General features: G+C 47.4%; 1 protein-coding gene across 5 annotated transcripts in view; it reads left to right on the top strand.

Annotated features, from left to right (window-relative positions):
• The window catches only part of CAMKK2 (calcium/calmodulin dependent protein kinase kinase 2), a 37,629-nt gene that overhangs the window by 8,706 nt on the left and 5,427 nt on the right, over nucleotides 1-23,496 (top strand). For all 5 annotated transcript variants that reach the window (XM_019486875.2, XM_014594775.3, XM_006272838.4 and 2 more), the window contains exons 2-15: nucleotides 4,642-5,228; nucleotides 7,677-7,724; nucleotides 8,008-8,061; nucleotides 8,844-8,895; nucleotides 9,685-9,818; nucleotides 11,950-11,986; nucleotides 14,595-14,616; nucleotides 16,209-16,297; nucleotides 16,553-16,752; nucleotides 16,872-16,925; nucleotides 18,179-18,252; nucleotides 19,091-19,178; nucleotides 19,718-19,846; nucleotides 22,267-22,367. In XM_019486875.2, coding sequence (XP_019342420.1) covers nucleotides 4,698-5,228; nucleotides 7,677-7,724; nucleotides 8,008-8,061; nucleotides 8,844-8,895; nucleotides 9,685-9,818; nucleotides 11,950-11,986; nucleotides 14,595-14,616; nucleotides 16,209-16,297; nucleotides 16,553-16,752; nucleotides 16,872-16,925; nucleotides 18,179-18,252; nucleotides 19,091-19,178; nucleotides 19,718-19,846; nucleotides 22,267-22,367 — 1,613 coding nt within the window. In that variant the 5' untranslated portion in view covers nucleotides 4,642-4,697. The remainder of the gene's footprint in view (nucleotides 1-4,641; nucleotides 5,229-7,676; nucleotides 7,725-8,007; nucleotides 8,062-8,843; nucleotides 8,896-9,684; nucleotides 9,819-11,949; nucleotides 11,987-14,594; nucleotides 14,617-16,208; nucleotides 16,298-16,552; nucleotides 16,753-16,871; nucleotides 16,926-18,178; nucleotides 18,253-19,090; nucleotides 19,179-19,717; nucleotides 19,847-22,266; nucleotides 22,368-23,496) is intronic.

Genomic DNA, 23,496 nt, shown 5'->3' with positions numbered 1-23,496 from the left:
TCCAATGCTTTCAGAAAACTGCTAGCAAGGAAATCTCTTGGATTTTTCTCTCGCGACACTGCCTCTTTCAAGTGACATGGTCCTTCCCCCAAAGAGGGGTGTATGGAGGATGACCTTTCACCAGTTCACAGAGCCACAGGAAGCCTGCTTGCATTAATCAGCCTTGTTATGTTTATCTTTCTCAGGTCAATTAACTCTGGTTCCCTGGCCACTCTGCTCTGAAGTGTCACAGATACTTTGTATCTTAATTTCACTCTGGCACAGGATTTGCCCTGAAAAGTTCACCTCTTCGCAGCCACCATGGTTTTTTTGGGGAGGGGTCAGAAAGGGAGATTGTAATGTGAATATGAAGAATTATGGGTGAGGCCGTATTAACTTTGTACGGCGGATGAATGTTGCATGCTCCCTGGCTGCTGAAGAGGTAAGTCTGAGCACAGAGCACTTTCAGAGCCATGCTTTTTAGTGCTGTAAAATGCTGGCAGGGGCCAGACACACGTGTGAAGCAGCTCAGAGTTTTTTTTAAATGCCCAGTAGTAAAAAACTTGCATCATCAGCATTAACCTCAGACAGCTCTGCATTTCCTCTGCCTGGTCTGTCAGGAGTAGACTCTCTTCCCCTGCGCAGGGTTTAGCGTACGGGGCTTCAGGTACAGCTCTTCTGTGGGTTTACTCTGGTCAGCAGCCCCCGGGGCAGGGGAGAGGGAGCTCCCCTCGCTCCCTGTCTTTTGTAATCAAATTGCTTTTTCTCTCTTTGATAGACTGCTCAGTGCACGTCCTTTCACAGCACCTGATGAAGTGAGCTCAGGCTCACGCAAGCTTATGCAATACTGATTCAGTTAACCATGTTAGTCTGAAGCCGGGCAGAAGGCAGGGTAGAGATGCACCCTGTAGACTAACTGCCTCCCTCTGCTCAGGGAGCACCAGCCACACTACTCAGCCATACATCCCTTCCCGCTGCTTAAATATACAGGTCCTAGGTGCTAGGATAAATTCCCTCTGCCTTTGCCATGTACCTTTGCAAAGGACTGGAGACAATTTTCAGTAGGCAGAGAGCAAGCTGGGTGTCTGGTGAGCTCAAGCCCCCAGTGTGGTGGCATACGCGCACGGGTCTGGGTTTCAATACTCTTGATGCTGTTCCAGGCAGTGGAGAGTGACCAGCTAGTGCGCACGCACTCCGGTGCTAGAAAGTCCCTCCTGCACTCTGGCCTTTGCAATGGTCCGCACTGAGGGCAGAAATGCTTTCCACTTCTTGCACAGATGGATCAGCTCCATTCCACGAATGACAGGTGCCAAGGGGCATCCTTTTCTGGTGCGGTTTCTAGAGGGAGCAGGGTGAGGGTCCTGGGCCCCAGCACTTTGGGAACGTTCCTGATTAATGGGAAGTTATTTATATCCACCAGCTGGCCTGGCCTCCAAAGGGCTCTAGCACATGGCAGCCAGCCTTTAGGAGCTGGCTGGTTTGTTGTTTTGTTTGGGTTTTTGCTGCCCTCCCGGGAATGCACTAGAATGAGCTTGTGCAGTGCTAACGGACTCGACTCCTGGGTCACTCGCTAGTGCGTCCCATTGCTTCTGTCCCGTGGACTTGCTGCACCCAGCATACAACCCAGAGCTGGCTCCCGCACTGGTGTTGCCAACAATTTCAGTGACAGCAGGATTAAACCCTCCTGGGGGTTCTCCTCTTTCAAGAAGCTGAACATCCCTAGCAAAGCCTCTGGCAGTTGACAGCTCATAGCCCTTTGTGGGATTGGGGCCCTGGCTCTGGCTTCCAGGCTTTGTCCTTATGTGTTGTGGACGCAGTTCTGTTTCTGTGCTTTGTTTGTCATCTTGTGCTCGAAATTTTGTTTGCACAAAAATGAAGTTTTGTGGTTAAAGGGAAAAATAGGCCTCTCGCCCGCCTCTGCAGAGCAGCCTCTGGATCCACCATACATTGGAGCAGCCCAGTTTACTGCTTTGCTGTCTTCCATGTGGGCTTTAAAATATTTTTTTTTTTTTTAATTTTCAGGGGCATCTTTGCCCAGTTCCCTCCCACTCATCAGCTGTTGCACCATATGCATCCATGGTCCCATCACACCTCAGTGCCCCAATATGAATGTAGCAGCTGCTAAAGCTGGTGTCCTCCTGGCTCCAGCTCTATGAACCGAGGCCCAGAAACTCATTGGTAAAGTAGAGTGATCAGTGCAACTTTGCTCTGAGCCGAACAGCCGTGTCCTACTGAGCACTCGTGAATAATGGACTCCCTGTTGGACAGGGGGAAAAACCGTTCTATGTTTCTAGAGTATTAAGTGTTTCATTTTTTGAATAGCAAGGCACAATCCAGGAATATATTTAGTAGGGGGGAAATTATAGCACAGCTTAAATAGCTTAACCTTTCTGCTATCAATTGGTCGTATTTATATCTTTCACAGTATTTTAATTTCTTTTTCTTATTAGTCCTTTAACCTGCAAGCAATTAATTGTAACATGCCAAATAAAGCAGCATTTTTTGTCAATGGGCTATTCCAGCTTTAGAGAAAATGGTCTATTTTATGCAAATGTTCTGTGTCTAAAATGGCAATTATGCAATTATAAAGACTTTGGGAGAGTGTGCTTGTTTTTTGTATCTGACATGTAATTTCTACTATATTGATTCAGAACAGCTCTGCCAGAGGGCACAACATAATGGAAATGTTAATTTTAGATGAGATCTAATTTTAAGCAGCCGCCTTAGTGAGGTGTGGGAACAACATGGCAATAAATAAATAAATAAACTAAACATTGTTCCTGGGTTTTTTTGTACTGGTGGCAACTTGTCAACCTAGAAATTAAAAATAAAATTGTGTTGCAGTGCGGAAAGCAATAATTTTTCTGCCTGCGTGTTTTAGTCCTGCTAAACTAGAACTCCCAGCCTGTCATCTCAGCCAAGCTGCTTGCAGGGATTGGGGAATGTTGTCTTGTCCGGGTGACACTTAGGTTTTTCACAGGGTCTCTGCAAAGACCCGCATCAACCAAGCAAAAATTAAACTTTTAATTTTATGGAGACAGTTTGCAAGCTAGCTGTGCAAACTATGTGCATCAAGCTTGGCTGCTCAGAAAACTAGAAGCAAGCTTTAGAGACTTAACAATTATGTTGTCTCTCTCTGAGTTAAACCTGATTTAAACCAACTGAGAATTACAAAGCAGTTAGAGAATGGATGGAGGGCAAATGGAAATAATGCAAATGGCTGTTTTAAGAACAGCTTTAGGACCCAATCCTGTCTCTGGCCGGGGAGATCTTTTATGTGCAGGGAAATCCTGTTGAATTAGGAATAGGATTCTGCCTGATTGAGGGCCTGATCTTGCAAAGGAATTGAGCACACCTTCAATAGACTTTGGGGTCAAGACTTAAGACAGGGGAGCTTGATGTCTTCCGCTAGCACTGGAGAACCCCTGTAACGTGATTGCTGTTGATATCAGGGATACTAGAATACCCCTGAGTACAGGGGGCCTGATCCTTGGGGAAGGGGATGATCAGACTTCCATGGGAGCGGGTCCATGTTACAGCTTTTTTTACAGGAGGTGGCAAGTTTGCTGCCTAGCATTTCTTTTGTAGGGCAGGAATGCTACCTGCTAAGCAATCCCTATTCTAGATGCTGGGGGTTGGTTGCACGAGAGATTCCCATACAGGGCTGGCCTTGTTGTAGCTTCACAACTTTAGTGTTAACAGTGGAAGGTCAAAAGAAGTTAAAAACCCCGTACAAACTGCTAGAGCATTTTGTATTTCATATCCCAGACTCACAAAGCACTTTGCAGATGTGAAGTCTTCCAGGGCCTCTGTGACTGGTAAGGAACACACAGTTTATGTCACTGGCCACTGAGAGGAAACCATTTGTTAGCCTGAATCAGTATTTCAGGATTGTGCAACACCATGCGGAGTATGTTAAGAAGAGCAGTATGTGCGACTGGAAATGTAAGGGGTATTTAGGCAGATGGACTGTAAATCTCGCCTGCATCACAATTGGGCCAGGATGCAGGGATTACCGCTGCTACTGTTACACAGAGGCCATGGGAGTTTTAGTGACCCCAAGTGACCTTCACTCCATACGGTCTCCTTCTGTTCAAAGCACAAGCATCAGACTGAGTAGCTCCTTGGGCAGCTGCAGGCTTGTTGCTCAGAACCCTTGTCCATCCTGGTCAATTCTTGATTTTGTGCTTGTTGGTCTCTCTGCCTTGGATTGTAAACTCCTGGATCTGAGCTTCATGCTCTCTTGCAGAGGCAAAAGGGAAAACTCAGATCCAGACAGTGCAGGATGTGGGTTTGAAACAGAGTTCACAACCTGAACCTTGCTAGGTTTCATGTGCATGCATCGTGTTACAGAGCTGGGTCTCGATCCAGAACCAGAACCTGAGGTTTGGTCCGGCCCCATCTCTGCTAACATGGACTGGAATGAATCAGATCGCTACAGAACTGCGTAGACTGCTGGCTGCTGAATTGCCAGCATCTTGGTACTCTAGAGAGGGGTAATGACTAATTCCCTATGGATGTCAGAAGAATTCCTAACTTTCAGTGGAGCAATGAGCTCAACAATGCATCCAGGACAAAGTTAGCTCTTGTCTTTAAAGCAGCCCACGAGCAGGACATGGGTTGCTGCAGTGTGTTGCCACTAACTGTTTGTTATGCTCTTAGCTTAGCCTCTCTGATGGAGCTGCACCAGCCGTAGGGATGAAGCTGGCAAGTGCATCATGCCATCATGCATCCCCAGCAGAGCTGCCGCTGAGTGGCCCATTTGTTACGATGGACTGCGCAGCAAGGCGCCTGATGTTCTGTACTCTGTGTCATCATTGAACACTGACTGCTTCGGTATGGAGTCCTTCATCGTGGTATCAGAGTATGATTCAACAGGTGCCATGAGCGAGGAGCAGGGACTTGACAGACAGGAGGGACTGGAGGAAGATGAGCACATGGAGCACTGCGGAGAGGATACGATCATGTCTGACAGCATTGGGCTTGAAGAGAAGACCGTCCCCAGCACTGGCGGGGGCCCACTAGATGAGATGAGGGAGGCGCAAGTCAAGCTAAATTTTTCCAGTCGAAAACTCTCTCTCCAGGAAAGGTCCCAGTCAGCACAGTCTCCCGGGAGTAACATAGACGTGAACGAGCGATACATTTACCCATCACTCCCTTATTCTCCAGTCACGTCTCCACATTCGTCTCCTCGGCTGCCGCGGAGGCCCACAGTGGAATCCAACAGAGTTTCTATCACAGGCTTGCAGGTAAGGTGTGGGGAAGAGGGTTGGACCTGTGTGCATCACAGACTCTGCACTCCTGTGATGCGTGTATAGTTTCCATGAATATTGGCCTTACTCTACTGTCTCCTGAGCTCTGGATTCTTTTAACCTGTTGCTTTTGATGCAGCCTTTTATTCTTGCATGGTTCATCTCTATGCTGCAGTATTTTCCTGTCATTAAAGGTAGTTGCTAGCAAGGGGAGTGCGTGAATGACTGTTGGGGGCTCACCATTTGGGGGTCCTGTTTTCTGTATTCTGATGTCTGTTCCATGTGCCTGTTTCATTGAGCTTGCGTTTGTCCTCCCCTTCTGGGCATAGACAACCTGACCTTCTTGTTGGTTTCCCAGCTAGAAATCTGCATGGCTCCCCATGTGCTGGTTTTCAAATCCTCCCAGGGTCCCCAAACAGAACCAGAGAAGTTGCATGACCCCTGACTGATGGTTTTGTATTTAAGGACCTGGTCCTGTGAACTCTTAGGTGTGTGAGCAACTGCTTACTCATGTGAGCAATATGAGCACTCACATGCATAAGTATGCATGATATTGGTCCCTTGCAGCACTTGGCAAGCTGTTGTCATGGAACAGTGACTGGTTATTAAATAAGTAGGTAGTGTCCTCCATTTTTCAAAGCGTGTTTATTCCTCAGAAGACTTGTGAAATAAATATTGCTCCCATTTTATAGGTGGGGAAACTGAGGCAGCAGGGTAGACCCTTTCATCCTTGAACTCTGTACTACTCTGTGGACACGGGGGCTGTGGAGTTAAGTCCATAGATTGCCACAAGGCAGGCAGATTCCAGCTTGGCTTAGAACTTGGGACTTCCTGGCTGCCAGGTTTAGTCTGAAATCATGCCATTTAAAAGCCTGTCTGGCTGCAACAGCAGTGAATGTAATAGCTGTGATGGGCACTGCAACTTCTTTACCTTGATGATGGGAGAACCTGGTATGTCTGTTTTAAATCCCCCAAGAGAGAGGCTGCTTTGTCCGGCTGAGTGACTCTGCTAATGGAGCCCAGCAGTATTTATCACAGCTCACAGGGGCTGGGGCAGGAAGGTAAATAATGGGAAATGAGACACTCTTTGGGAAGCTGGGTAGGGAGTTCTGTGATCTCCAACAACAGCAGCTGATTAAAAGAGAGGTGGGCGGAATTAATACCTCCAACCCATTCTTTCCTCATTATGTGTTTGAAAGGAGGAAGATGTGCTTGTATTTATGATGCTCATCTTTTGGCATGAAACCTCCACATGTGTTCTGCAGTGGATGGAAAATGTGTGGTTAATCTGAGAAAACAGGGACCCTTCTTAAGTAACAACAACCTGATGGGTGTCAGGGGTCCTTCTTCTTACACCTGAGGTAGCAAAGAGGAGTCATGTCCTCTCAAAAGTGTTCATCTGTGCACAGATGTGGCATTGTGATGTGATAAGAGCCCGATCTTGCAAGGTGCTGATTCCCCAGAGCTCCTCATAAAATAAAAGGCCTCATCCAACCCCACTTAACGGGAGTTTCGTTACTGATGTGAGTTAGGACTAAATGAATTTCTCAGCCCCTTGCATGATCCTGCCTCCAGAGGAAGGGTTTGCAAAGAAGGGTCCCTTGGGGGTTATAACCCTTGAGGAGTTATTCATTATCAGGTCACTAGCCTGGGGTTCTCCCCTACAATTTACTAGTTGCTGCTGATGGCAAAAAAGCAACAAAACGAGGAGCCTGCAGTTTTTTGAACAAGGTTTAGAAGTGGGTGGATGCTGTCTTCTGCCCACTGCATGAGAAACATGAAGTAAAAAAAAGCTTTTTTGAAAGATAAGGGCGTGAGCTGTTTGTGTGCCCAGAACCTGTCATCTCTAATGCAGAACAGGCCGCAAACATCTACAGCTAGACAGTGCTTTAGGCATAATAAAAGTATGTGGAGGTTGGTCACTGGCTGTTGAGTAAGGACTAAACTTTCCACTGCCTACAAGCCCTGCTGCACTCCAATAGGTCTATAGCCAGTTAATTCCAGCGACTGATCTTTATGTGCACATTTCATGTGAGGCAATGTTATTGAGTGCAATAACTTGAATGCCTGTAATTAGCCATGTGTAGTGATGCCAAATCTCAGCAAATGTCTGTCATTTATTGCTAATGAAATCAAACATTATAGCTACAATCTGAATGGATTTACATTACCAAACAAGCACAGTCATCTGCATAGTAAAAGATGACATTTATTGTCTAAAGAACATTGTGTCTGTGACTTAAGAGGCTGTTACTGTTTCACGATTTGTTTTCTCTCTCTCCAGTTAATTGACTCTAATGGTGCTTCTGATGTCTAGAGCCTTTTCCAGCGCTTTGTTTATGAATTATACATTCCTTTTACCTGTGCAACAAACGGAACAAATAAACACGCGATTGTTTGCATCTACCGCTCGTTCAACCTTGTTCTTTCTTCCTCCCCTCATAGGACTGCGTGCAGCTTAATCAGTATAAGCTGAAAGACGAAATCGGAAAGGTGGGTATTCTGTACCATAAACTTGGTGGGTGAGGCCCCAACTGGGTTGGGGGAGCATTTATTTTTCTGAACCCTGTTAGGTCCCGGTGTTAGAAGGATACCGTGTCCGGCGTGTCAGTGCTGTGAGAGCAGAGGGAGGAGCCCCGCAGTTCTGGCTAATCTGTGGCTTGTAAAGGAATCCACAGATCAGTTTATATGCTGCTGGTCATGGGGTCCAGAGTGGCAGATGTACTTTTTCTCGGCCAATCCCTGGCAGTAACCTGTGGTTCGTGTGTTTCCGTAGGGCTCCTATGGGGTCGTGAAACTCGCGTACAATGAAGATGACAACACCTACTATGTGAGTAACATTGGTATTGATCGTCTGGTGGCTGGAGCAGCAGACAAGCCTCCTCCCCCTTCCAGGGTCTAGGTAGTCTCTGATATTGCAGGCTGGCTGATCTACCAACCACCTTCCAGCTCTTTAGTACTACTTGATTTAAAGAAAAAATCCAAACCTCACAATGCTGCTAGAAATTCTTCTCTTCCCCAACAATGGGGTAGGCAGTGGCTTGGTAGCTGAGACTCCTTCCCTGCTACCCTGAACTGGTGATTGAAAAATACTTTCCCTTACATCTTGGGCTCCTGCATCAGGTTTTTTCAGAGGAAAGAGCGAGCATTAGCTGGCTAGCAAATCATGGGAGGGCAAGGGCACCAGAGAAGGAGCAAGATTAGCCTTCAGGCTTTGCTGCCCTTGTGGAATTAAGACCTTGGGTGGGTGAAGCTAGAGAAGGAAGGAGGAGGACAAGCGGGGGAGAGGCTTGGAATTGTGGGGAAGGATAAGCACAGGACGGGGAGCTGTTAGGTGGTGTTGGGAAAAGAAGCCTGGAGACAGAGAGAGAGGGGGAGAGATGCTGCCCTGGACTTGGGGTTTCATATATGTGAGAATGGGCTTCCTCTTTCTTTTCCAAGATGGGTCCAAAAGACTGCTGTGCCCTGTAGGTCGAGGTGTGTTGCTTCTTTCCCATCTCATGCACAAGGCCTGCTTGCTCTGGCTATGGGTCCAGTGTCTGCTCCTGAGCAAGGTATTCATCTCATACACCTGCAGGACTTGGCATCATTTACATCTGAATTGTCTTGCAGGCAATGAAAGTTCTTTCCAAAAAGAAGCTGATGAGACAAGCAGGATTCCCACGTAAGTGATGCGTGGCATGTGGAGACCTGGCAAGGTTTGCTGCTGCTCAGCTGTGGGCTGTCACAGTGAGGTGGGAGCATCTGGCTGCACAGACTCTGACAGCAGTTATCCAACATACAAGTTGGCTGTTCTAGTCGCTGTGTGCCTGGTGTCACTGCTGGGTTTGAGTGTGTCTCAGGTTTGGGGCGGGGGCTGGTGTCCTGGAGGAGAGACAGCTGGAGGGCTACAGCACTAGCATGGGAAGCAGGAGAACTAGGCTCTAACACGGACTCTGTGCGACCTTGGGCAAGTCACTTAACTCTGCCATGCCTTGATTTCTTTTTCTGTCCTATAACAGGGCACTGCAGAGTACAAGTCAGAGCAGAACTGGGTCAGTGGCTCTGATGGCCTCTGCTGACAAGTTCTCCTGCCAAAAGGGAAGGGCTAGAATTTTGATCTGTGCATCGTGCACTAACCTGTAGTGTGGCCCTCGCACCTTACACTTGGGTGACAGTATTTGTCATGTTCAGGTCCTTGATAATGGAATGTATTAAGCAGCAATTTTTTTTTCTTTAAGTGAGCCTCATTAGTGTACACTGCTGTTCACCAGGGCCATTCAGATTCATGCTTCTGGGCCTGGTGTTGAAAGATGCATAGCACCTGGCACCCCCAGAGGAGTCAGTAGGAGCAGTGACCTCCCTGCAGTTCAGGGCATCGGGGCTTTCATGCTGCAACCACTGATGAGACGACATCTTGGCTCAGCCACATTAGTTGTGCTTTGTGCTCACCTACCTTTACACTTTTAAACAGGCCGCCCACCTCCTCGGGGAGCCAGAGCCATACCTGAAGGCTGTTCCCAACCAAAAGGGCCAATTGAACAGGTGTACCAAGAGATTGCCATCTTGAAGAAGCTGGATCACCCAAACGTGGTGAAGCTGGTGGAGGTGAGACCAGTACAGACGTTCATTTGTGACTCTGCTTTCAGTGCGTGCCAGGGGCAGGTAGTGTTAATCATGGGAATCGAGTGCACTGTGACTGATGGTTTGTCATCCCAAGCATCCTTCCAAGGCACAGCTCTCCTGTGTGGCTGAGGGGCTGGATCTTAAGCTCAGTAATGCTTATTCAGAGCATTCATTTAGCTTGGCACAAGCAACAGCTGTGCTTTGTTTGCAGAGGTACATGGAATTGCTTTTCAGTGTTGCATCTGCAGCCTGTTTCCTGAACACACCTAGTGGGCATGCAGTCCAGCTGTGCTTGGGAGCCAAGAATAAAAGGGCTTCTGTGCCAAGAGGCACACATTCTTCTCTGATCTGGAAAGAGCAGAGGAAAGTTGCATGGGTGTAGTTGAGGAAGACTTACAGGGCTTTCTCTTTGGCAATTCCCAGATCTCAGACGCTTGTTTCCCTTCTCATTTTGAAGGGTGACTTTTGAGGAAATCACTTCCTTTCTCTTGTCACCTTGACTGCAAAACTTACTGGGGAATTTTAAAAGGGTGAGAGCATTTCAGGGAGGAAGGAAATGGCATTTCCAAGGGCCCTGATGAAGCAAGAATGAAAGACCTCGCGCAAGCTCCAAGGCACTGCTCTTGTTTGTTTGTTGTAGGGAGGCAGGAAAAGATCTATTTCCTACTCGTGTGAATGAAGTGTCGTGGATCCTAACCATGTTCCAGAGTCCTGAAGCAGTCCGTCTGCACACCCAGGGCTCAAGTACTTCCTATGCAGTGCCAAGCACCTGCAACCCATTGACTTGAATAGGAGTTGAGGGCACTTAGCAACTTTCAGGATGAGGCCCAAAGACAGAAGCATTTCCATTCATCCCCATATGTGATGCAGTACAGGAGTCTGTGCTGGTCTGCATACTCAGCATCACAAGGAACCCTCCAGGCTCTTTATCACAGAACCTGCAGGAAGCTAGATGTGATTGTAAATAGTCTTTCAAGGCCACATTCCCAAGCATCTCGCATGAAATTTCATTCTGAGTTGCTGAATCATCCACATGCCCCAGTTTGCTCTTTCTGCATCTGATGTAGAACTGTAGCATGCCCCAGCCCCTCAGAGGATTTTTTTGACTCTTGTGTTTTTTCCAGTTTGGTTCTTTTTATGCTTCATCCTTTAGAGATGAATTAGAGAAGTTTCAATAAACCCAATGCTACATTTGACATTTGTCTCCAAAAAAGCCATATTGGCTGGCTAAAACTGTCCATGCCAAAAATATCAACATTGAAGAATGTGCGGACTTAAATTAGCTGGTTTACCAGAGAGAAATATTTAACCATACGGGAAGTATTATTGCCTTGTGTTCCAGCTACATCTTTTTCCCTTGAGAATGGAGAATAATGTGATTAGCAGAGTTCAGAGGTACATTTGAAATTAAAATAGCGGAGTTTCGAAAAGACAATGGCTGTGAGAAATGCACCACTTCTAAAATTGGAGCTGCTGACCTGGCCATTAAAGAAATGGAGACTTCCTAAGCTTTATTTGAAGTGTAATTAAACTGGCATCCACAAGGCAAAACTCGTTTTACTTTATTTCTTCATAACCTGCCTCATTCTGTTTTATTCCTATCTATCCATTTATAAACAGGCATCAAACAGTAAAGTAGTCTCTGCACTGCCTGTGGTTACATCACAGTTCTCTGCCACATAGAGCCAGAAGTTCTGAACTGAATCATGCTCTGCATTTATCACTAACAGAGACTTCCCTCTTACCTCAAGCAGTAAGGACCTCGCATCTTAGAGCAAGATGAGCCATGTTCTGTCCCCAGTGATGTTGAGGTTACCTGGCTGCAGTGTTTATTATAGAGACAGCCATGAAGTCTGAGGTGGCTGCTGACTCGTCACTGTGTATTGGGGCTCACACACGCTGTGTGCCTCTGACGCATCATACATACCGTCTGATACATGTTGGATGGATGTAAGCCTTAGGTGTTAATTTGGGGCTTTTATCCCTGTGGCTGATGCATTATATGCAGTATTTTGTGGTGGGCATAATATAACAAGGATATGGGCCTGTGGAAATGCACATTGCTTCTCCCCCACATGGAGTCATTTCTATTCCTTTTAACTTGTGTTGGCAGGTGCTAGATGACCCCAGCGAAGACCATCTGTACATGGGTAAGCAGGCCGCTCTTTCCTCCTGCCCTGCTGGGCCTGCCACATGGCAATAACAGTGTTTGATGTTGTTGGCTTTTGTTTGTGAGAATCTCACTTTGTGGCAGTATAAAGCATTTCCCACGGTTTTGCAGGGGAGATTGTGGAGCAGGTTAGGCAAGCAAAGTGGTTAATCTCTAAAAAGATTCAGTGTATGGTGGCAAAGTAATTGAAGAAAACTTATGGCAGTGAGAGTTTCCCTGGTGTGGGAATATGAGATAAACAGGTCCCCTTTAATTACAGGAGCACCTGTTCAGAAAGAGATCAAACAAGGCACTGCCCAGTGAGCCTAGACTTAGCAGGGAGCCAGCTTGTAATTAGATGTCTGGGACCACTTGAGAGAGCCAGGTGTCCAGTTGTAACCTGTAATGCTCTTAAGTACTATCCTCTTGTCTTACCCAAATGCTGGGTAAGCACTGTTTCAGTTTCTGAGGAGGTGCTGGCATAGCTGCACACACTCTCTCGCTCTCTAGGATGGAAAGACCTGCCCTCCCCACTGAGCAGACGGGGAACCAGAGTTCAAGGAAAAAAGTGATTGTTTAGCTAGCCTGCCAGGGAGGGTTTCATTGACCGTGAGCCTGACCACTCCCATCCATGCTTTACAGAGAATGACTGAGGCACACGAAGGGTAAAGTGTCCCACTCAAGAGCCTCTAGGTTTGTGGCAGAACTGGAACATGGGAGTTGGCCATCCCTGCTCTGACCAGGGACCCAGTTTGGTTGGTGCCTTCGCTCTGAAATTGGCCAGTACCAGACCCACGTACCACTTACCTTCAAACTTTGCCTGCACTAGCCTGGGGGCTTTGACTTGAGACAGAGGCACAATAGAAATACATTGTAAGGTAACGTGGCTGTCTGTTGTGGGCACCTCCTCCTGCAGCCATGTTCTTGCTGTTTTCTTTTATGAAGGAGGCAGTGTTCAGTGGCTGGCTACAGCAGAGCATTAGCAGTTTGACCTGGGTATCACTGATACCCTTTGTGTGTCGCTTAACTTCTCTGTGCCTCAGTTACCCCAGCTGTATGACAGGGAGACTCCTAAAGTATCAAAAGGCTTGAGAAATGTTGGCAGAGCATTAAGAGCCCGCCCAGGCTAGAACTGCAAAGACTCCTCATCAGAGAGTGTGCTTTGAAGTGTCTTCCTCCTCCTTGGAGTTCAGCTCCTCCAGCCATTGTAGTTATTTCCTGGTGGAGCATTATGGAGTCTTTAGGCCACAGTGCCTGTAAGGTACTAACCCACTCGAAGGAACGAGAGTGTCATGTCAGCAAAAGTTTTGAGAGCTCACTGATTCATCCTCCTTGATTAGAACGACCCGTGCTTCTTCCCCTGTCTCCCTAGAATTGTTTAGCAGTTTGTACCTGAAAATAGACCTGTTTGAGGAAATTAATCACTCTTGACAATATTCCCTGAAGTCTGTTGCCTCATATTGCTCAAAACCACTTACAGTGATGATTGGGATACAGATATCCCTCTTAAATAACACAGAGCCGAGCTGATACCTGCCCAATGACCAGTGAAGGCTGATTTCCACTCCTGCCATGATGCCTTTTCTGATCACTGGCTGAGTGCATTAGCATATCAGTCTTGCTGTGATTCCGGCTTTTATTAATTTAGTCCACACCCTGAGGGCCAAGTTTTCCCATACTGGCAGCTGTTATTCTTAAAAATGTGTTAATGAAGGCTCTGCTAACCATCCTTTCTCAGACAAAGTAATGTCCTTATTAGTGCTGTTAGTTATAGTGGGGCAGCTCTCAGAGTATCTGTGGAAGGTTTAAGCCTTCACATCTCCACTGCGTATGAGCTGGAGGTGGGGGGAGTGTGTGTGCACATTCCACTTGGGTACAAACTTTTTATTTTCCTGGTTCAAAGGTATTTAAAATATACATCATTTATCTGAGGAACTAACGGGTTCCTTCACAGCTTCTCTCCAAGAAACACACACAAACGCTTTGGCTGGGGGAGGGCCTCACTTTGTTTCTAGTTAAATATAGTTTTCGTTGCCTATACCTTGCTCTGGATTTCTGACCTGAGGGTGGAGCAGTGTGTTGATGGAAAAGCTTTAGTTTGCTTAGAATTGTTCCTACAGTCTTTGCATGCTCAGAAGTGGTGTGTGCAAGAAATGCAGGCTCAGGGTGGTAGCGAGCAGGTTATCGGTCCGACACTACAAGGATTCTGAACTATTCGACATGAAATAAGAAGGCAGATGGTACTGGACCCTTTGAAGCAGTGTTGGTCATTGTCCATCCAGTTTCTCTCTGTGCATGTTGGGTGTGTCCTGATGCAGAGACATCTTCATGCCAGCCTTTGTGTATGCATAAATACTTTTTAAAAAACAAAATGCCAAAAGTGATTCTTCCCTAGTCTGAGTTAGCTTCATTTGGCCAAGTCCAGATTCTTTGCTTTAATCAGAGACACAAGACCATCCCAAACTCTGCATGTCCTATTCAACATAGCATTTCATTACTAAACATCTTTCCATAATTTAGCTATAAAAATAATTGGTTTTCTGCAGGGATCTTGTCTGCAGATTTTCCAGCCTATAAGTATTCACCTTTTCTTTTCTTTGGTTTTTCAGTGTTTGAACTGGTAAAACAAGGGTAAGTATTGTACTATGAGGTAAGAACTAAAAAAGGTGAATCCACTGCATGTATTTCACATGTGTTTCAGTTTGCTTGGGATAGTATGTCGTATAGGCCAAAGTTGGAGGTATTATGCTAGGTGTTAATCTAGACCTCACCCTCACCCTTGGACACAGGCAGACTCCTTTTTACTTATCTAGCTACTGATGAGTAAGGGAGTCTAAACTGGTGTAGTTTTACATGCCAAGGAGCCTGGAGAAGGTGGAAGTTAAAGTAGGTGGGTCTCTTGCATTCTCTTGCTAGTTGCTTTTCTCGCTATGCTTCTCTCTCCTGGCCTCCATGCGAGTTACATCAACTCAAACTAAATGGCAGTTGCCCCACAGTATAGTTGCTCTCTGTGCTTTGTGCCTATTGGCCAGATGCCAGGTACGGCCTCCCCAGTATCATCCCTCAGTCTTCCTTTTCCAGGGTGCCCCACTTACCCAGAAGCGTTTTTACTGTAACAGGCGCTTTCCTGGCTGTGCTCATCATGCTCTTCTCACTTGATGCCTCTAGATTTAGGCCCGCTGGGGCAGGTAGCCACTGTATGTGGGCACCAGCCTTCCTCAGCCCAAGGCATGGATATTTATCGTACTTTACAATATTATAGCCATAATCCTAATGGACAGGGCTCTGATGTTTTCATTCAGTCCTTGCTTAACCACTGTTCTTACTGACTTTACCAAGAGGGAGGCCCTTTCTTGTTTCCTGAGCCACACTCGCCCTCTCCAGGGGTGGGAGTAGATGTGGGAGTGGGAACTGTAACTTGGTTACACAGAGCGACAGGTGTGATCCAGACCTCAGTCCTGGTCTCCAGGGTGCACGCAGCTCCACTTGCAAGGGTGAAAGGGTAGATTTAGATGGTCTTTCTGCTCCCCCGAACTGTTTCCCAACACTGTAATATAGAGCAGCTTGAGGAGCATTTACAGCAGGTAGGAGCTGCTGCAGATCAGGGAAGCCCCAGCATTGTTCCCAAAGCCAACCACCAAGAGAAGGGCAAGGCCTGGAGCTATTTCACTTGTTCTTCACTACCTGAGGATCTTCTGTGCTGACCCAGTCCCACAGTGGCCTGCTCTGGTGGCATCAGAGATGCTTTGCAACACTCGTGGTACAAAGTGGCCTCATACAATCAAGGATCAAGTCCATATAATCCATTCTCTTATAGCTGCCCTGGGACTTGAGTTTTAGGCACTGCCTTTTGTAGGCAGAAGCAGAGTTAAAATAAGGTCCCTAACTCCTGTGTTTGATTTATGTTTCCTGTCCACACCTGTAATTGAAAACCTACGGGTCGACATGCTGAACCACAAGCCCATAAAATCTGGCATAGCCAGGGCCTAGTAGGTTTTGTTTTCCTGGAGTGCCGTAATCTGCAGCATCTACTGAAGGGCAGGAGTGCCTGGGTATGAAGGGGAGGGGCTGGGTGGCTGACATCATGGGACAGGGAATCTGGCATGTGGTTTGGCTGGAGACATGCTCCTATCCTTATACACCAGGAAAGGAGCTGCTGGGGTCTGGTCCATTCCAAACTGCTCTTTATCTGACTGGCTTTGTTCTGCGCTTTGCCTTCACAGGCCTGTCATGGAAATCCCAACCTTGAAACCTCTCACTGAAGATCAGGCGCGGTTCTACTTCCAGGACCTCATCAAAGGCATTGAATACTGTAAGCTTCCACATGAGAGTGCTGAGATCCTTAAAAGATTGGGCCAGAGCCTGAGGTGACGTTAAGTCACAATTTCTCACTTTGAGTCAGTGGGGCTGTCTCATTTACCCCCGCTAAGGATTTGGCCCTTAATTGCACTGGCACTCTTAAGCAAGGTTGGCATTCCATTAGTACACTTAACTGCTGTCCGCTTCTTTCCGCTGTGCTACAGGCACATACTACCACTTAAATATCTTACTGCTTCTCTCATCACAGTGCACTATCAGAAGATAATCCACCGGGACATTAAACCTTCCAACCTTCTTGTGGGGGAGGATGGTCACATCAAAATTGCTGACTTCGGCGTGAGCAATGAGTTCAAAGGAACAGATGCCCTTCTAACCAACACAGTGGGCACCCCTGCATTCATGGCCCCAGAAACACTCTCAGAAACCAGAAAAATCTTTTCTGGAAAGGTATGTTGCAGTGGCGTTAGGTCTTTTTCAAATGTCCATGTGTATGTGTATCTACCTGCTCATTTTTCAGCCTCTAATTGTAAGAGCTTGGTATTAACTGTGTTCTCTTTCCTTCCAAGGCTTTGGATGTCTGGGCCATGGGGATCACGCTCTACTGTTTTGTGTTTGGGCAGGTAATGAGAGCTTCTGTCTAGTCCTGTTCAGTGGTTCAGCATGACTGTACTTGATAGAAGGGTGTGCAGGTTGTTTTGCTTGGTGAAGCTAACGTCAGGTCACCCCACCACCTCCATCCTCATTAAAGCCACATGACCAGACAGGTGTTCAGGGGCCCAAGTATCCAGGATCAAGGGGACAGAAGAAACATAGCCTTAATCTACTCCCCAACTGAGCTGTGTGCTACTGCCTCCTTTTTCCATGCGGTATAAGAGCCACATAGCCTGTGTAATCATGGTGCAGACACAACCTTTTTAGGTGAGTGCTATCTGCCTGTACTCTAGTGTAAAAGTGGAGCACACATGCAGCGTACAGCCCTGCTCTAATGTAAAGCTACTGCTTGAAAAGGATGTAGTAGGTACACTGTGTTACACCAGTCTGTGTTGTTGCCACAGCTCCCTTTGCTCAAACTGTTACCCGCTCTGCCATCACCTCATGCTGAGGTACTCTTGTAGTCTACAGTCTGCTACTCCAGGGTAATTTGGTCATCTGTCTACTCTGGATCCCAGTGCAGAGTGGCATTTGGTGTAAATTGTCCTGGTAACTGGTGAGTGATGCTGCAGTTATTCCTGTCTGGAATCACTGATACCATTCAATTTAAAATCTATAACCATGAATCGGGGAAACTCACCAAAATCACAAATGGCCAAGGCCTGCTGTAATAGTAATGGAGTTGCTGAAAGCCCAAGTCAAGGGGTGAGCCTCACCCCAGGCTTTGCACATCACCAAACATTACATTCATCTGACCAGCTGAAGACAACTCTGCTGGGGACACAGCCCATAGAGATCTTACCTGCTGGGTGGGTCACTGAGGGAGATGCCTTAGCCAAGGATACTGGAGACTGGATGGCTCTGTCTGACTCCTTTCCAGGCCAGGGGGGCTGATCTGAGAGGCCTTGCTCATGGAATGTTCCCCTGGCTTTCAGAAAGCCCAAGGATGATATGTTTAGGTCTGGCCATAATGTTCAAGTGGGAGCAGTTGCTAGTCTCAACTTTAAGCATATGCTGCATAAAGATATTGTGTTTTTTATTGTTTTGAAATAAAGTTGAGCACAGTAACGAGAAGCTTCCATGGATGGTGGTACACTCTTCCCAAACGTACTCTTTTCTCAAAGCCTGCCTGGTTCTTTCTGAGCTGCGTGACACGTTCTCCTGAGCACCTGGCTTAGCACACAACAAAACTTGTTGCTTACTGCTGTTCTCTTGTTGTTAGTGCCCCTTTATGGATGAGAGGATTCTAAGTTTGCACAACAAAATCAAGACCCAAAGCTTGGAATTCCCAGACCAGTGAGTACTGAGACGCCGTCTAATTACTCGTGTGCCTCAGAAAGGAACACTTCTTTCCTCCGATGCCCATAAAGCATTTCCTGGATAGGACTGGACCTGATCCCATGAGGTTTTATAAAACCAAAAGCCCAACCACAAGTACTTGTCTCTTGCTAAGGCCAAGTGCAGCAGCACTTCCTTCCAAGCATGAGGTCAAAGCTTATTGATTAAGAAATGTTGGGGGAAAAAAGAGATTTAATTTCCGGAGACATGATGGGAATCAATTAACCTCTCCAGTAGCCACATGGTTTTTAGTCTGGGTTGCTTTCTTGTCTGTCTGATCTTTCCCTGCACTCTGATCAGACAGAGTATAAAAACATGAAATTATACTATTGGACTGCAAGCCATTGGAGTGGGGGTTACTACTTCCTTGTTGAAGCTTCATCAGGCCCTGCTACATTGGGATGGGGAGAGGAGGGCCTCACTTCCCAGGGCAGCCAGCAAATAAAGATGTAATTAGGCTGTGTAGTGCTTCTGATTCCCAAATTTTTTACTGCTCCATAATCCCTTTCACCATTTAATCCTACTGCTGACTTCTGCCAGTTTTGGTCAGGGCTTGGCTGAAGTGAGTCTTGAACCCTGGATTTTGGGATTGGGCTCCCTAGTGCAGCAGCGGGTGTGAATGATCCCCAAAGGCTGCTCCATGTAGCACTAGCCTGAGCCATCTCCTCTAGCACAAAGCATGCTGCCCAAACCTCCCTGCTCTCCCCAGTCCCCAAGATAAATTCATGTGATGGTGCCTCTCAGTGAGAAGTGGCTGTGGGTTCTCTAACTCTTCGCTCATGCTCATTTCCTCAAGGCCAGAAATTACAGAGGAGCTGAAGGATCTGGTTACACGGATGCTGGATAAAAACCCTGAATCCAGGATTTCAGTCCCAGAAATCAAGGTATTTGTTGGTCAGATGTGAAGCCTTGCTGGTGAGTTCTGACCTGACTGCTGTCCTGAGCTGTTAATTTATCAGGTTTTCTTTGCTTGCATTTTTTTGGGCTCAGTTTGATCCCCCATTGCCAGCTCCACTCTCCCTCAAGGGCCACCGTCTTAAGGGAGTTGTTTGACTCATTTTAGGGCTTTATATTTGGAAGGGCAGAGTGATGACCATACATCTAGTAAAGCCCAGAGAGGGGTGTGGAAGCCATGTGTCCCTGAAAGTATTACCTAGTGTGAGCCCTCTTGGTCCTGTGCAGTTGGAGTCCTGGTTCACACTGGACCAGGACCTGGACCTGTGTTTGCAGCTTTTTGGCTCTGCTGTCATGGCTAGAGCCCATCTCCAGGGGCAAGGATTTTGGTACTGCTTGTTCTTGCTGCGCTGGGCTAAAGGGTTCTCACTACTGCATCTGGAAAGAAGAGCTGCGCTTGCTGCGTCTGTGTTCTTTTACTGATGAAAAAGAGGAAATGGCTTCTGACAGGCTGCATTATTCATTGCAGTTACACCCCTGGGTCACCAAGAACGGAGTGGAGCTGTTGCCAACAGAGGATGAGAACTGCACGCTCGTTGAGGTCACTGAAGAGGAGGTCGAGAACTCTGTTAAACACATCCCAAGCCTGGCCACAGTGGTGAGTTCTGGGGACAGCAGTGTGCTCCATACATGCCTGGGAAGGACTTCAGGTTGGCTACCCCCACCTGGCAGCACTGACTGCTGGTTTCAAGTGCCTCCTGCCCCCTGCTTTGCTACCAACACGCTGAATTACAGTTCATTTATTGCTGAATCCCTCCTTTCCCAATGCACCCATGTGATAGCACCTGGGCATCATGCAGCAGCAGCAGGTATTGCTGCAAGGCCAGGCACTTTTCCTGGAATAGATCTAAGGTAGTGCTCTCTCTCTCTAAGCAACTATTAAAGAGAACACAGTCAATGGTTCAGTGAGCAGTGGCTCGCCCTGGAGGCAGAGTGAACCCAGGCTTGCGAAGGGATATATCAGAACAGTCCCTTCAGGCTGTCTCCCAGGTCACTCTTTGCCCAGCATTCACTGTGGCAATGTCTGTGCTGCAGACAGAGGGACGATTGCAGGACACAGAGCCCTATAGTCTAGTTAGTTCAGGGGGTTGTGGGACATACATGCCTGTCTGGAAACAGGAGGAGTAATTCAGGGGTAGCCCACACGGGAGCCTTAGTCTCCATGACCTCATGGAACTCAAGCCAGCTAGAGTGAGGCTAGCTCAGCTGTGCCTGGACATATGCAGTGGGTTCTCCCCTGCTTGCAGCACAAATGCAGCTTATGTTCCTCAGACCAGAAGCTCTTATGTCTCAGTTCCATGGCCCAGTCTGTTTCCTCTGTCTTCCTTCTCTCCATTCTAAATCCCATCTGGCCAGAGCTCTGCAGTCGCCCCCTCCTGGAGCGGCTAATTGGTTGGGTTTGCAGCTTCTCCCTGATCTCCAGTTTGCATTAATAAAGCAGGTCTGCACCACAGGCAGCCTGAGGTCATCCAGCTGCTGGTTGCACCTGTCTGGGAAATCTTGCTCACTATTTGTGGGGGTTAGGAGGAGGGCACTGAATACTGCAGACTGCTTGCCTCGGGGTCTTCATGTCCTTGTTAGAGGGAGGAGGGAAATGGATGTTTTAGCAGGAGTTGGTTGTTCCCAGCTCGAGCAGATTTCAAAGCCCTTTGCTGCCTTGCTGTGATGCCAACACCCAGCTCCACAGCACCTGTGGAGAGGAGGGCTGCAGCCAGCAGGGACTGACCTTCACACAGGCTGCCCTATATCTTCTGAGGCTCCCTCCATGTCCCCACTGGATCCATGGCTGCTCAGTGGCCTTGTGATAGTATTAGCTTGTACTGTAGCTGCTTTCGCTGCTTGCTGCGACACTCTCTAGGGAGGTGCAGTGCTGTTCTCTCCTTTCTGTTGCTTTGGGTCTCTCAGGAAAGAGCCTGAGGCAATCCAGGAGGAAAATAAGCCATATCTGGCAAGCAAATGTGCACGCGTACATCACGAGCGTGCCGTGTGGCATGCCATGCTCGAGGGAAGAACCACTTCTACACCTAGTGCCCAAATACATCCAGGGTCCGATTTTCAGAATGGCTAAGGTTCTCTCAGCCATGTTTGAAACCCAGCTGCTTCTAGCACAGCTGAGTGCAGAATGGATGGAGAAATCCACCCACTCTTTTTTTTTTTTTTCCCCCTGTGTACCAGTTGCCCACAAATGAGTTGCAAGATTGTCAGATGGTTTTTGTTCAAAATTATTCACAATGTTCTCCAGCTGGTAATTTCTAGTCCATCACACTCAAACCTAATATTTGCTTCTAAAGATTTGCACAGTATGGACTCAGTGAAGCCAAGTTTCTTTTCCCTAAGTGAATAGCTATGTAACCCACGGACACAGGGAATGTTTCAGACAACCTACTTGATTGTAAAACTCAGCATTTACACGATGTTGGTTAGCTCTATGATTAATCCCAGTCAAGGAGCAAAAGCAATAGCACGTACATTATGAAACTAAACAGCAACATGGATACCAAATTGTATTTTGTGTTGTATCTAGAGCGCTTGCCTTTCAAACTGTGCAAACTGTACAATTCCCAGGTACAACTGGCTTTGAGCAAATATGAAACCAAAAAAAAAAGTGTTCTTTTGTTGTGTACTCCACCCAGGGAACCTCAGGCAGGCAAAAGTTTATGGATAGTGGATAGGTGGCAAGATGCATGTGAATCAGGATTCCCTTTCAAATGGTCAGTGCTCCTGGTGAGGAAACTTTCCCTCTTCACTCAGGTCTTGTATCAGATCTCCAGATTTGTGATGTTCTGGGTGTTGTCTGAAGTGCGTGTGTGTTTCTCTGAGGACTCCAGATAACAAAATGAGCTTCTGTGCTAAGCAGTTGGAAACTTGGCAAACACAGTCATTCTAGCCTTATTTTTTTCCAATTTTAACTGTATCTAGTTGGGCATGAGCTGAAATAGCCGTGTTGGACTTGAACAGAAATGTTCTGTTGTCTGTAAGTCTGTAACAGCTGTGACCAAAACCCATCTGGTCCCACAGATCCTGGTTAAAACGATGATCAGGAAGCGCTCGTTTGGGAACCCATTTGAGGGGAGCAAGAGAGAAGAGCGATTGCTGTCTGCCCCTGGGAACATGCTGACGTAAGTGTCTTCATCTCTGTGAGGCGTGAGGGTTGGCACCGAGTAGATGGCTGCAGTGCATGAGTTTTGTTTTTAAACTGTCCTGGCCCAGGGTGTGAGCTGGTACCCTATAGACATGTCTCGTTCTTCCTCCCAGAGGAGCAGCAGCAAGGGAAGTGATTCCAGTAAGTTGCAGTCACTTGCTCAACTCTGCAGCTGAACACGGTGCTCTGGCATTCAGTCAGAGAGAAACTAAGTCCTCGCCTCCCAAGAACCTGCAGGAACCAGAGTGAGCCCAAGCCAAAGGGCTCTTTATACACGTACATAGTGGCAGCACAGGGTGATTAGGGGCCACATTCTCGGAGGCACCTGAGCTCCCACAGGAGACCCTGGGAACTGCAGGTGCATCAGAGGCTCAGGATTTGACCGGGCTGTTACCACGCTTACTATGTTGGCATCACTAGTCCTCCTTCTCCAAGCTGGGGTTTAACAGCCAAGTCTGTGGGGCCTGATCCTGCAAGGTGCTGAGCACCCTCCATTCCACTCTCCCTGCCCTGCAGGCAACACCCAGCCCCTTGCAGGTTGGGTCCTGCGTGTAGAACTTCCCCTCTGAACTGGTGCATGCACCAGGCCTGCTACCTCTGGTGTATCCTTCAGTACTTGAGCATCCCACAGGGAGAAAGCTTTGTAATGGTAGCCCAGTGAAGCCCACACCAAAACGTCCCTGGAAGCTGGAACTTGCTCATGGGCAGGGTCAAGACTGATTTCTTCAGGGACACGTGGTCGGTACTGCTGCTGGGAGCCCTGGAAAGCCAGCATGGCTGAGACCTGCGCGAGCAGACTCAAGTCCTTTTTTGACTCCTCTCATTGAGGGGAGGCAGCCTTGGATACTGCTGTCATCTCCTCTACTCCATGCTCATTCTGACCTCCCTTTTTCCCTCCCCCAATTCTAGAAAAAACAAATCGGGAAATTTTAAATATTTCATCAGTCAAAGGTAAAATCCTGTTCCCTAGCAACACTGCCTGCCTGGCCTTCATCTGCACAACAAGGGCTTGGGGACCTTCACAGATAATGTGTGATGCAGTGCAAGAGAAGCTCTCGTCTCTGGGCCGCATTCCCTTCATCCTCCTAAGCTGCCTGTGGAACGAG

This window comes from Alligator mississippiensis, chromosome 10 (genome assembly GCF_030867095.1).
Source record: "Alligator mississippiensis isolate rAllMis1 chromosome 10, rAllMis1, whole genome shotgun sequence".
NCBI classification, from domain to species: Eukaryota; Metazoa; Chordata; order Crocodylia; family Alligatoridae; genus Alligator; species Alligator mississippiensis.
The sequence above is the reverse complement of the archived record's forward strand: the minus strand, read 5'-3'. Positions and strand labels throughout refer to the sequence as shown.